Below are 13278 nucleotides of genomic sequence, written 5' to 3'. Positions count from 1 at the left end.
TGATTACAGAGAAAATGAAATGACAGGGAAGTGGAAAGCGTGCTTTCCGTTTATAGTTCATTCACCGCATTTCTCCATTGCATTGAATGAAATATTATGCAGCTAAACATTCTGTTGTAACTTCATCATCAGTGACCATCATTGAATGTTTTTCCCTTCAGGGGTGGATTAAAACGATTTACAAGATATATATATATATATATATATATATATATATATATATATATATATATATATATATATATATATATATATATATATGTATGTTTCATATATATATATATGTATATATATGTATGTGTGTGTGTATGTATGTATGTATGTATGTATGTATGTATGTATGTATGTGTGTATGTGTGTATATATATATATATATATATATATATATATATATATATATATATATATATATATATATATATATATATATATAGATAGATAGATAGGGTAAAAAATGATAACAAGTAGAACATCGGACTTAGGCGTTACTCAGAGTTTCACGCTACATGTGCTCTCTGTAGCGATCATCAGACGATATATATATATATATATATATATATATATATATATATATATATATATATATATATATATATATATATGTGTGTGTGTGTGTGTGTGTGTGTGTGTGTGATTTAAAACAAAAAGACAAATCAAAAGAACGTGGCATTCGTCTTTAATTTCCATACGATCGCATAATAAACAAAATCTTTGGTTTGCTCTCTGTCAGTCCCAAGTTTTCAATCAACCTCAATCCGCAAGTAATGGCAAGGTGCACGAAACTTTGCTGGCATCCATTGGTATGCAGTGACTTTAGACGGAAAAAGATACTTCTCTGGTTCAATTGAGAACAGAAATTGTCTGTATCATAACAACTTATCTGTGGAATAAACTTCAATATACCATTCATCATACAAATTCCTTTTACACTCCTGTTCATCATTTTAAATGAAACACATTTTCAATATGTTGTACCCATGTTGGTTTTGAACCCTAGAAAAAAAATCGAAAAAATCAGAGTAGAGTTTGACTCATTTGCTTGATCTTTCTGAATTGTGGATCGGTGGATAGAAATTCTGTTAACATTTGAATAACCTCTGCCAAAATCAGCCTCTCCCTTGTCAATTTTTCAATCCCTTCTGATAAAGCGACCAGTACACTAATCTCCTGGAAATGCGCCGGATTCAAAGTGCGTAATAAACGGAACACATGAACAAGGATAACAATTGCTTGTTGATCGAAAACGAGAACAAATATACTATATAATTCCATTTTTTTATCTTTCTGTACTTTCTGTAAAATTGTCCTGTTTTCTATTCCCGTTATCATCATGTTGCATTACCCAATGTTCAACTTATGTTTATGTGCGTAACTTCTAATTTAATTTTGTTTCGTAAGTTCCTGTTTCATAGAATAAAAATAGCAAATACGTTATCAAAAGTTGCAGCTCTCATCTACTTGTTTTTACGATTGGGCTAGTCAGATTCACGGAGGTGGTAGCATCACCTGGTACGATTGATACGGGCGACAGTCTATGCCACTTCACGTGTGAAAAGTTCACCTCGCGTTTGCATTTTTTACATGTCGCTATCTCGCCAGAATGTGCTGAACAATACAGTATTTGTTTGTTTACTTGTCTTATCTAATTGTTGAATGCTCCGTAGCAGATGTCCAAGAGTCAAGGGTTACCTTAGGTCGTGTGGTAGAATAAAGTATTTGTTTTGCAGATAATATCGCAGAGTTGTTCACAAATCCTCTTCCTTCACCAGGTCAGTTCGAATACATCCTGTGTAATGATGCACATATACATACATTGACGTCATGACCGAGATTTTTTACACTTGCATGGATAGAAATTAGGTTTGTTACTAAATAGAGCTGCACGCGCGCGACTTCAGACAACGCTCAGGTGCATAAAATTCTGACAAATTTTGTTGTTGTTATGCGCGGCTCTTGTTGTAGCTTGTAGTCTTAGCCATAAATTCATACGCATTGGTGTGATTTTTAGTAGCTATTGTAACACTAGCAGGTTTTATTTTTGTCGTTTATGCGGAAAATGCGGACAAATATTTATTTATGCATATTAATGAGAGAGAACAGTGACGTCATTTGCGATCAGCGCTATAAACAGAAAAATTATGGATGGATGGTTGATGTAAAATCTATAAAGTAATGCTGAGCCAAGCCGAGGAAAGAACTGTAATATAATCATTTATCACGTAAATGTACAGAATTACTGACTTTTTGCTTCAGATTGAACGATGTCTGTTACGCTGAAATGTGCGCATAAAGCATGTATTCTTCTCCGAGATGTCGTCCTTGCACCCGATTCAGATGGTTCCTGTGTGTCATACTAGTTTGGAGTAGCCATTGGCCGTCACTCTTGATGTATTTCTGTTCTCTCTATAAAAGTTTCCTGGTCTTTAAGTATATCTCAATATACTGTATTTATAGAACATGAACCTTTTAAAGAGAGAACAAAGCTATCGTATAGTATAGTATATCTGTTCCAAAGTCATGTCCCAAAGTTATGTCTGAATCCCTTTAGTTTGGGTAAGGAAAATAGCACGACTAAAGGTCACAACTATTTACCGTAGACATGCGACAACAAGCACCGCTCATGCAAATTAGATAGTATAACCATCTATTTACAGAATGATCCATATCAGCCTTATCAGGTTGACTAGAAAAGACTTGTCATCGTCGACATGGGAAACAAGGTAGGTTTGACATTGCTTTTCTGCAGAAGTATGACACCTTTTTATCAGTTATTCTAAGGTATGGGAAAATTGCCATGGTTTCTGTCAACCATCGCTGAAAGATTTGTTTCACCGGCAGAACCAAAAAAACGCGATTTAATATCTCTTCAATTCCTCGACGTCAACAATCTCAACACATTGAATGACATGCGTTCTTGATATTATCTGTAAAACCCACGCTAGTAAGCTGCAACTCAAGTTTGTTAAACGAATGAATGTGTGATAAAACTTCAAAATATGCTTCTATTCCTGGTTCTATTAAATGAACACTATAACGGATAATTAACAACCGAAGCATTGAATATGTAAACAAATCCTCCGTGCCTACATTCCAACTTAAAATATCAAAAACTACATATGTGTAACTCCTGACTATTTGTCCTGGACACCGACAGTGAAGTTTCTCATGTAACACACATAATTCAGGCACATACGTTTACCCAATCAATTAATCATAAATAAGGCTAATTCATTTTCTTTTTTCGCGGTCTGGTAAGGTTTATCTTTCAGCTGGCCGTCAAGCAGCCAAATTTCATGTTATACAAATTATGATAAAGAGCGCCCTCAAGAACGAAAGGTAACAAATTTTGAATCTGACAAGAGTGACAAAATCTGAAAAAAGTATCATATGTCGGATAATTCACTTCTCATTCCTCTCACGACTGCATGAAATAGATGTGATACAATCAGTGAACACGTTGACTTAATCAACCACAAGCTCACTATGCCATTCAGCTATATGTTTACCCGCCCTCACTCTCAATAATTCAGATATGTAATGTAATTATATATCTCTTTTCGGTAATCAGCAAGCTTCGAAGAAGGTTGTGTACTACGACAACTCTGCGGTTATCGAGGCTGAGGCTAAAAACAAAACAAAACTCCAACTGGAAAATGAGAGACAACTAAAAGAAGCGGAACTTGCGAAGAACCAAGACCGTATAAATGATTTGATCTACCAGGCGGCCCTCCAGCGACGCGCCATCTTGGATTATAAGTTCGGTGACAAACACGGAATGGGAAGCTTTAGTTCGTTGGATATTAGCGAATTTACCGATCCTAAAGCTAGACTGAGAATAGCCCTGATGGGTCCGACTGGTGTCGGTAAAAGCAGTTTTATAAATACTTGTGAAAGAACGATCAAAATCTCAGATAAAGGTAACGTGCTACATATACGACATCACGATTGACATATCGTTATTGCAAACTCGTCAACAAGCATTTACAACAATTACGTCACCAATAAAACAGAATGAAAAATATCAATAATGACAGCATAAGGAAAATAAAAATATAGTCTTCATTGGTGATGAAATGGTCGGTATCATATCAAGTCATCATCAACGACACCACTATCGTCGTCATGATAATGATGAAGATGATGATGATCATCATCATCATCATCGTTGTCGTCATCATCATCATCATCATGATTGTCATCATCATCATCATCATCATCATCATCATCATCATCATCATCATCATCATCATCATCATCATCATGATTGTCATCATCATCATCATCATCATCATCATCATTATCATCATCATCATTATCACATCATCATCATCATCATCATCATCATCATCATCATCATCATCATCATCATCACCTTCGTCGTTCATTGTCGTTATCGTCGTCATAATTTTCATAACTATCACGGTCATCATCGTCAGCGCGAAATTCATTGCCATTGTTGTCAAGTTGTATGCCTTGAATACCGAGTTTTTGGTCTCTTAAATCTATGATCTGATGTATAGGGTCTTGTGAAGTTTTCTCCGGCGGCGAAGGAACAGTCCGTCTCCAAGATTACCTGGGTGGAGTGTGCGCATTCCGCTTGGTCGATGTTCGAGGCTTCCAAAACATGGACCAGGACACACTGGCGACGGTAAGAGAAGTTGTAGATGGAAACATACGGCCAGGGGAAGTTGTCAGGTACAACAAGAGTTCCAAGGGCGCCAAATATGAAGTGCCCCTGTTGGAGCGCATTCACGGAGTAATCTGTTGTACCAGTCCTATGGACCCGTACCTTAAAGATGGAGGTACGGTAAAGCTTCTGGAAGAGTTTCGAGCTATTTTCAGAGAGAGAGGTAGGACGGTCGTGTTTTATATTCACGCTTGGACAGTTATTGTTGTATTCAGCTGTAAGCATGTATAGCATTTCATGGTTCTATCGTGATTTTGAAGACCCACCCGACCCGCTAGAATAATGTAATATTTCACCATCATGTACAATATTTCGTTGAACAGCCTTTGCCTAGGAAGCCTTCATTTTTACTGGGAGGTGATGGTAGAATTAAGTTGAGTGTAAATATCAAAATTAAACACCCCAAAAAAACTTTGGTTTTCTAGAATATGACCTCCCTCAATCGTTAATACGTCAAATGCATAATGTCATCCCTTCCACAGAAACCCTTTACAAGAAAGTTATAATGGTAGAGTTTCACCTTATAGTGATAATCCACACCACAATTGTGTTAAGGGATAATGCCAATGCTTTAAAAGGAGGGGATGGTAGGAACTGCACCTGTCCGACTTTCTTCTTTAACCATGTATTTCATGCACAGTGGCTGAATGCATTACGTCAACGTAGCTGTAAACATGAAAATGTTTATGATGTACTTTATGACAGACATGTCTTAAAGGTATACAGTCACCTGTAATCTAAATATGCCCATATATGGTCAAAGGGGCGTTCCTTGGTAATTTTCTCTTTCCATGGGAACTGTGGCAAAATTTGAACAGGTGACAGTATACCTTTAAGGTAGAACGCACCTCGGGGACAGACATTCGGACTCTCAAACTTTTACAATTCGCTTCTGATATACCACATGTGGGGTTCATTTTAAAGCACTTGGTGAAAGATAACTTTTCACCGGCTTAGTTATTCGAAATTCGAAAATTTTTATTTTTCTCCATAGAGTTAACACTGGGATGGCGGCCATTTTGAATTTCTAATATCGGTAAATCTTGGGTAATTTGTTTCTCTAGTACCAAAATTTGCACGGTGACCCCCTATTTTTATTCTTGATTTTGAAAGAGAATGATTGAAAGATCCCTTGAGGAAAGTTAGTGCAAAAGTTTAAGTCTTTCACTTTCGAGGTGCATATTACCTTAACTGGCATCAATCGCCAAGGTACCTTGGAATAGTGTACAGCAGTAGCCTAGTGGGTCCCATACGACCTTTGAGCGCAGTGCCGATGACCCCCACCCTTTAACTGTATCCGAGGCTTAATTACTTGTATCTTCGTATGAGTTTAAGTAATAGACCAGTACGTGTTCAAATTGAGCTTACCAATGATTAGAGGAGATACACCTGATATCAGGTAGTGCATTCTAAGGAAAGCTTGCTATCCATTCAGGTTCAGCAAATTTCAAGATATCCCTATTGCGGGATCTTTCAAAAATCGTCAAACACTCTTCGACCCCTTCCTCCCCGCTAAAATGAAGACTCCCTAATAACATGATCGAATTTCATAGACCATCCTCTCAATTAGGGTAAGGGAACAGATATACACTTAATCGTTGAACAAAAAGTGAAGTGTTTTGCATCTTTAACAGATATGAACAATCATCACAAGCATCACTGGACATAGTATTGATTTTGATCAATTCTTGTCTCTTAAGATAGAATCACGTCCATCTGTAGTCTACAAATGATAGGTTCTTCCATATACAGTCCCGACAGTCCCTTAGAAATATTTTTTCCTATGATCTATGGTTCTTCCCACGTTCTAACGCGTGTGAGGTGCAAAATGAGCAATAAATGTCTCCTTCAAATTTCACCTCCTTTTGTTATATCCAGGAATTGTGCCAGTGATTGTTATAACTCACAAGGATGTGATACAGAATCTAGAAGAAAGGGAACGGATAATTGTAAGTTAATAAAAACATTAATTTACATCAGTCGAGAAGGACCTAGACTACGCAACCGCCGTGCATGGGTACCACGTCTACAACGTGTATACAACGTTAGCGTGATTATTCATGGTGTTCATACGCTGTTGTCTCTTTGAGTCGTAAAATGTCACATTTGGAAAGGTCACGTGCACCTGCCTTCGTAGAATGTTTCTCTTTTGGATTCCTAATTGCTAAGCTCAGCTTAACTGAAGAGATTTTTGACGTAAATTGTTCGGGCACAATAGTAAGTTATATGATTTTAGATGTGTATGTGGGTTCATGTGTGTACCATCACGCAGATACACTGTAGTCTCTCACCGGTAAAAATTAGAGCACAGCCCCACTGAATCGATGAAGAGCTTTGGTTTTGGTCACTTTTATCTTAATTCCCCACAGGTGGATCAGTGGGATATCAACAGACATGTTTCCTGTAGTAGATTATTCACTACTGCTCAATGAAATATGATATAAAAGTGCTTTTTCAGAGTAAGCAGTGAAAGTGGATAGCTATTGACACATCTCCATTGCGAACACCTTCGGTTGGTGTTATACCTAGGGCTAATTATTATACACCTATATTTGTACCAGGTTAAACTTATGAGGCTAAAGTGAGTAAATTCTTTGTTTTTGCGTCCGTGCGCTTACGTTTCTGGAGTATTTTTGGGGGACAAACGCAAACTTTTCTTGCCGGATTTTCCGTCTTAGGCGATGTTCTGTCACAAAACCAAGAAATGGCTTGTATACTTTTAGTTGAGTGGACGCAAAACAAAGAATTTTCTTAATTTGGCCTAATTTGATCTGGTGGACAAGGTAGATTAAAGGGAGGCAGTCGTCGGAACTGCGCGTGTGCGACTTTCTTCTTTACAGACAATGTATTTCATGCATGATATCTAGATGCATCGAGTCAACATAGCTGCAACATTTAAATTTTACGATATTCATTGTTAACAAACATGTTTTAACTTTCACCAATCGCCAACGCACCGTAGATGCAGTGTTTACATCGGTCGTAGGGTCCCTGACAACCTTTGAGCAGAGTTCCGACGACTGCCCCCCTTTAACTTTTCGTACAGTTCAATGAACTTTGAACGGACTGTATTCTACAGGTATGCGTCGGCAACCGACTTGGTTATAAAGATGCTTTCATCGACCATATAAATTGGGAATTTTTCATATCTACAGAACCAAATCTCGGCGGCCACATCTAGTGCTAAGAATCACGTGTTTTTCCTGCGGAACTACACGCCTGAGTACAACCAACGAGACCCGAACATTGAACTTGACGTTTTCAGGGTTCTCCACAGCGCACTGGTGACAGCTGAACGCTTTGTGAAGATTGCTAAACAGCGAATGTTATCCGAGTCAGCGACAATGTCAAGAGCCAGCAGTTCTTCAAGTTTAACAAGTGCAACATTTGACTTCGAGAGATCTGCTCAATCGTCCCCAACACAACCACCGTTGTATCAAAATGTAAGAGGTATGGTTCGGAATCTTCATATTTCTCGTCCGTCTTCTCCTCGTGTATCGGTTACTCATTTCATCTGTTTATCTGTCTGACTCAATGAAGTCGTATCTGTTCATCTGCTTTTCGCTATTAATTCTTTATCTGCTACCCTGTCGTCTGTTTGCTCGTACTGCTTGGTGTTTGTATTTTTCTTTGAGGACGATTTAAGAGCCAGGAGAAAATTAACAGGGAGTGCCAACATTCTCCATTCAACAGTTTTGGGAGGGCCATTTCATATTATGTGTAAAATCAAGGGGCGCAGGGGCGACTGCACACGGCTGAATCTGTCATTTTTATACAGCCTGAAACACAGCCGATATTGCAGCTTCCAATTTTGGGCGTTAATAGTTTTTAGGTGTTTATCATGACATTGTTAGTCCCTTATTAAGTTGAGTTTTCGTCGTTCTTGAGAGCGTTATTTCCAAATGTGATATCCAAATTTTCGGACAAATACTTATTTTTGCATAGTAATTGGACAACGATAACGCCATTTGTATAGAGCCCTATCGAAATGCAAATGGTTATAGGCATAGGGGGAGAAAACTTGTTTTTGGTCACGAAGAAGGTGGAGGGCTAGAGTTTTTTGTGCAAGCAACCAAGGTAGGGTAAGTGTTTTTCATGCATCCGGTTTTTTAAATGCATCATCTGCCTCCCTGTAAATTATGTCCAGGCCGTAACCATTGAAGACTGGGTGTAGTCATAGACTCTCGAGTGTTTTGCTCGAGGGTCCATAGTGTAGTCTACATCTAAACGTTTGTTTTTTTGTTTGTTTTTTTCGCATTGTTGAAATTATTGCGTACATTTGTTACGAACACACGCAACCGTATATCGACACGTACATGCAATGGTTACACAGATTAAACACATTTGAGAGAGAGAGAGAGAGAGAGAGAGAGAGAGAGAGAGAGAGAGAGAGAGAGAGAGAGAGAGAGAGAGAGAGAGAGAGAGAGAGAGAGGGGGGGAGGAGGGGGGGGAGGGAGGGGGATCATATATGATCCATTAATTATCTTTACACTTTCAACTCTAATCGGTAATTCTACATTGTTTGTATTTCTGTCACACTTTTTCCATCATAGTATCAAGGACATCCTTGAACACACCTTTGAACGCTTGTTCGATCCAAGACTTCTTGATGGACGTCACAGAACAACACAAATTACCCGTAAGTATAGAAAGTGGTTCAAGATGAAAGTAATTAGGCGTTCTCTGAGAATTATGTCTACACACGCCGATATGTTGTTGTTCGGACCTTCTTTGGTTCGACAGATAACAGTTGAGTTGAAAGCAGCCGACTTCTAAAAATTCCTTTGAGATCAAGCTCTATCTACTTGTATTTCATCGCCCCGGCAAACCTTGCGATGTGTGATCGAGGCATCTCATGATGTTCCCCATAATTTGTTTGTTGAACAATGTCTTTGTAATACAAATTCTGAATGAACAAGCGCCAGTCCAATTTCTTTTATAAATGCGGTATTCGTGTCCCTAGGGATGAGTTAATCAAATTTGTCTAAATGGTGATTAAATATGCAACTGTGTTATATGTTAAGGCCATTTAACCAAATTTTGGTAAAACATCTTCTCTCGAAATATATTTCCGGGGACGACCTAGCTGAGATTGTTCAAATCATGATGAAACCTGCAATTTTGTATGTTTTAAGATTACTTATAATTTTCAAAAAACTTTTGTCAAATGGCACTCGAATTTGTTTGTAAGTACTATAGGGAAGACGTCATTCAGTTTTAATGTGATGAAATTTACAAATGGAAATTTGTAGGGCTAATTTTCTCATTTTGATAAAAGCATTGCTTTCTCTGTACCACTAGTCTTAAAGTTTTGAATTCCAATATACAGCTTCTAATGGATACCCTTATTGTTCAGCACACATTTTGCATATTTTAACTTTTTGCAATTTTTCCACATATTTTTTGCTCAATTTTTTTCAACTTTTTTCTCCGAAAATTATGTCCGTCAAATTGTTACAAATTTGGTGTGTAGGTTTCCAGGGATGACCTAATTAAGAAATGATGATGACATTTACATATGCAAATTATTGGGAATATTATTCTCATATTTGGTCATAGCATTGTTTTGAGATACAATAAATGGCTTCTTAAGGATTCCCTTATTAATTTATAAATCAATCAGCTTAAACTTAGTATATTATGTTTCTCTGAAACTTCTTACGATATAGAAATCAAATTTGTGATGTAGGTTAACTGTAATGACCTAATTAAGCCTTTTTCAATATGATGGTGATATTTGCATATGCAACTTAGGGCTAGTTTATGCATATCCATACTTTTAGACTATTTTTCTCACATTTGGTCAAATCATTGTTTCCCCCTGGTTGCATTTGTCTAACATTTTTGAAAATAAATGTGTAGCTTCTTACGGATGACCTAATTAGTGATGTTTAATCACCAGAAATTTGCATATTTCTTAGGAAAAACAGAGGAGATATATCGAGCGCTTGGTCACTTTTTTGTCCACTTGCCGCCATTTACATTCTGTCAGTAAAATAGAATTTATTTTTCAACTCCAAATAAATCATGCCAAAATATTTGATGTAGAACTTCAGAGCACAGCCCATATGTCTCATGTTCAACTTTGTTGGTGAAAAATTGATTTAATTCCAGACTGAGAATCTGGTTTCAACTGCATATTGCATATTGCATACAGTTTTGGGCGTCTATAAGGATAGTACTCGGTTTTTCAACATCACTATACTTTAGGGAGAATAATGAAAAGATTGCCAAAAGTTACATCTCTTAAAACTGTCTGTAAAGTCTTCAGAGGCTGGTTATCATAAATTGCGCCATCTAGAGTGGTAATGATGGATCCCTTCATACTTTGACTAGATAAGGCAAACAGCAGGTGCAAGCTAAACAAGAAGTTCTGATTGTGCTATTTGACATAGCTGTGATATTGACATCTAAGCATTATTCAAGAAACAAGTGTATATAACGTGTCTTAAAAAAACTGTAACACCAGAGATATCAATGAAAACTATCTCGAACTTGGAATTTTATCGTCAATCACAGTTAATTTTTGTGAATGGCTGCGCTATCCCTACAACAACCCATCTTTGCTTCCCCTTTGCATTGCAGAAGTGTGTACCCAGGCCTGTGCAATAGACCAGTCCCATGTTTCCATAATGACTATCTATTTTGACGTTTTGATAATATGATGGTATTTAAAATGCAAGATATGAAAGCAGGGACACAGAAAAATGCACTTTTCGTGACGCTTAAACCTTTAACTTACCAAAATAAGAAAGACGAGCTGATTGGCTGACAGTGTCAAAGTGACATTGTCCTTAACTAGGTTTTTCCTCTTCTTTCTCTTTTACTATCACCTTGATATATCTCTCTCTCTCTCTCTCTCTCTCTCTCTCTCTCTCTCTCTCTCTCTCTCTCTCTCTCTCTCTCTCTCTCTCTCAGAAAGCTGAAATGGCGAAGCTTCAATCGGATTTGCTGAGACTCGGTGTACGGACATTGGCAGCTTTGGTCAAAGTCTGGGAAAAAGTCAGCAAACAACTGATCAAGGATGCACATATCAGAACCTGTATCGCCACGGAACTTGAAAAACAAATGAATTCCCCTCCTATAGTCACAATCTTGTGATAATATCCCCTACGCTTTAAAGTTCGGTCTCTGTAATCTGCAGAACGCCCTCAACAATGAAACTTTAGCTTCGGATAAATGAAACATTCAAACTGTAAATAGTGAAACAGTAAATAAAACTTCGTTTCTTGGCTGTTTATAAATAAGGCATTTAGCCCAGGGTAGGAAAATGTAATATTCAAATCCTTCTAAGTTTTTTTTTTTCAATACTATTTACCAACACATTGACAGTACCTTGTTTGGTGACTCTTTTGGTGAATTTCAAGGAAGATTCTATGTGGAGGCAGTGTACCGAGGCAGTTGAATGAAAACGAGACACCGTGTTTTTGTTTTAGCTCATTGCCAAACATACCATGACGACAACATTTTTCCATTGTTTTCTCAATTAATCTTTGTTTTACTCTGGTTACGAACCAGAAATAACAAGGACTACGACCACGACAACAGCAACAGCAGCAGCAGCAGCAGCAACAACAACAACACGCATCAGTAAAGATTCGGTCATGTATGATAGGCCTACTCCACCATTCCTAAAACTAACGGAGTACCCATGCATTTTGTAAAGACTCTGATACACGACTGACGTTCTTTTGACTCCTCCTTTGTAGACGTACTTGTTGTTAGGCCTAGTACATTTCCACTTTAAGTCTTCACGTTTGAGAAACCCTAAAAGTGCTCTGAATGTAAAACTGTAGAATCCCACACTCCAATAGATTGAGATGGACTGTCTCACACGAGCTAGTGAATTTGTGTCTCAGAGTTTGTGAAAGTTTGTGAGACAGAAGTTCCCCAGCGAGTGTTACACATTCCATCTCAGCCCATTTTGGTATGGGGTCTGTATTACGTCCCTTCATTGCCTGAGAAAATCAGTTATTATTTGTAGAAAACACAATTGACATCAATTACTTTCTAAAATTACATCATTGCCCTATGAAAAATAAAGACCACATTTACTCACATCTATAAGGCATGCGAAACATGTTTATACAGATGAAAGTTGTCTTCTTATTGCTGTAGGAGTGTTTAGCGCTAATAATTTAGCGATCGATTTGTCAGTCAATAACCACATGGCATCGTGCTTTCAATCCTCATATATATATATATATATATATATATATATATATATATATATATATAATATATAGATAGATAGATAGATAGATAGATAGATAGATAGATAGATAGATAGATAGATATATAGATATATATAGATAGATATATATATGTCTGTGGCAAGGAGTGCACAAACCCGTTCGCTTTGAAGTGTGTCGTCTGCCAGCACTGTAGTTCTGGTTTTACAGTAACATTGTCAGGCTCTAAAATGTTAAACGTCCACATCTCAAATGTACTTTTGAAATGTAAAATGTTTATGTCAGGTCTGATGTATCTAAAATGTTTTAAGTGCAGCTCATTTGCCATGTAATGTAGAGCAGAAAAGAAGCTCAAACCTTATGAAATTCCAAAACAATTTTATCAACAATATTCGTACT

General features: G+C 37.3%; 1 protein-coding gene across 1 annotated transcript; it reads left to right on the top strand.

The window, feature by feature from the left end:
* The first annotated feature begins 2651 nt into the window (after positions 1 to 2651).
* Positions 2652 to 12747, top strand: LOC139131617 (uncharacterized). The gene is made up of 7 exons (XM_070697743.1): positions 2652 to 2720; positions 3569 to 3917; positions 4521 to 4850; positions 6566 to 6636; positions 7843 to 8137; positions 9241 to 9326; positions 11606 to 12747. Exons 1-7 carry the CDS (start codon positions 2709 to 2711, stop codon positions 11786 to 11788), a joined length of 1326 nt encoding a protein of 441 aa, XP_070553844.1. The 5' UTR covers positions 2652 to 2708; the 3' UTR covers positions 11789 to 12747.
* The last annotated feature ends 531 nt before the right edge of the window (positions 12748 to 13278 follow it).

This window comes from Ptychodera flava, chromosome 4 (genome assembly GCF_041260155.1).
Source record: "Ptychodera flava strain L36383 chromosome 4, AS_Pfla_20210202, whole genome shotgun sequence".
In the NCBI taxonomy this organism is placed as follows: Eukaryota; Metazoa; Hemichordata; class Enteropneusta; family Ptychoderidae; genus Ptychodera; species Ptychodera flava.
This window is presented reverse-complemented; position numbering and strand designations above follow the sequence as displayed.

Excerpts from the sequence above, each read along its gene's own strand:
- LOC139131617 (XM_070697743.1), top strand. Across the intron at positions 4,851-6,565 it reads AGCTATTTTCAGAGAGAGAG|GAATTGTGCCAGTGATTGTT; the intron begins GTAGGACGGTCG and ends TGTTATATCCAG. Across the intron at positions 8,138-9,240 it reads GTTGTATCAAAATGTAAGAG|TATCAAGGACATCCTTGAAC; the intron begins GTATGGTTCGGA and ends TTTCCATCATAG.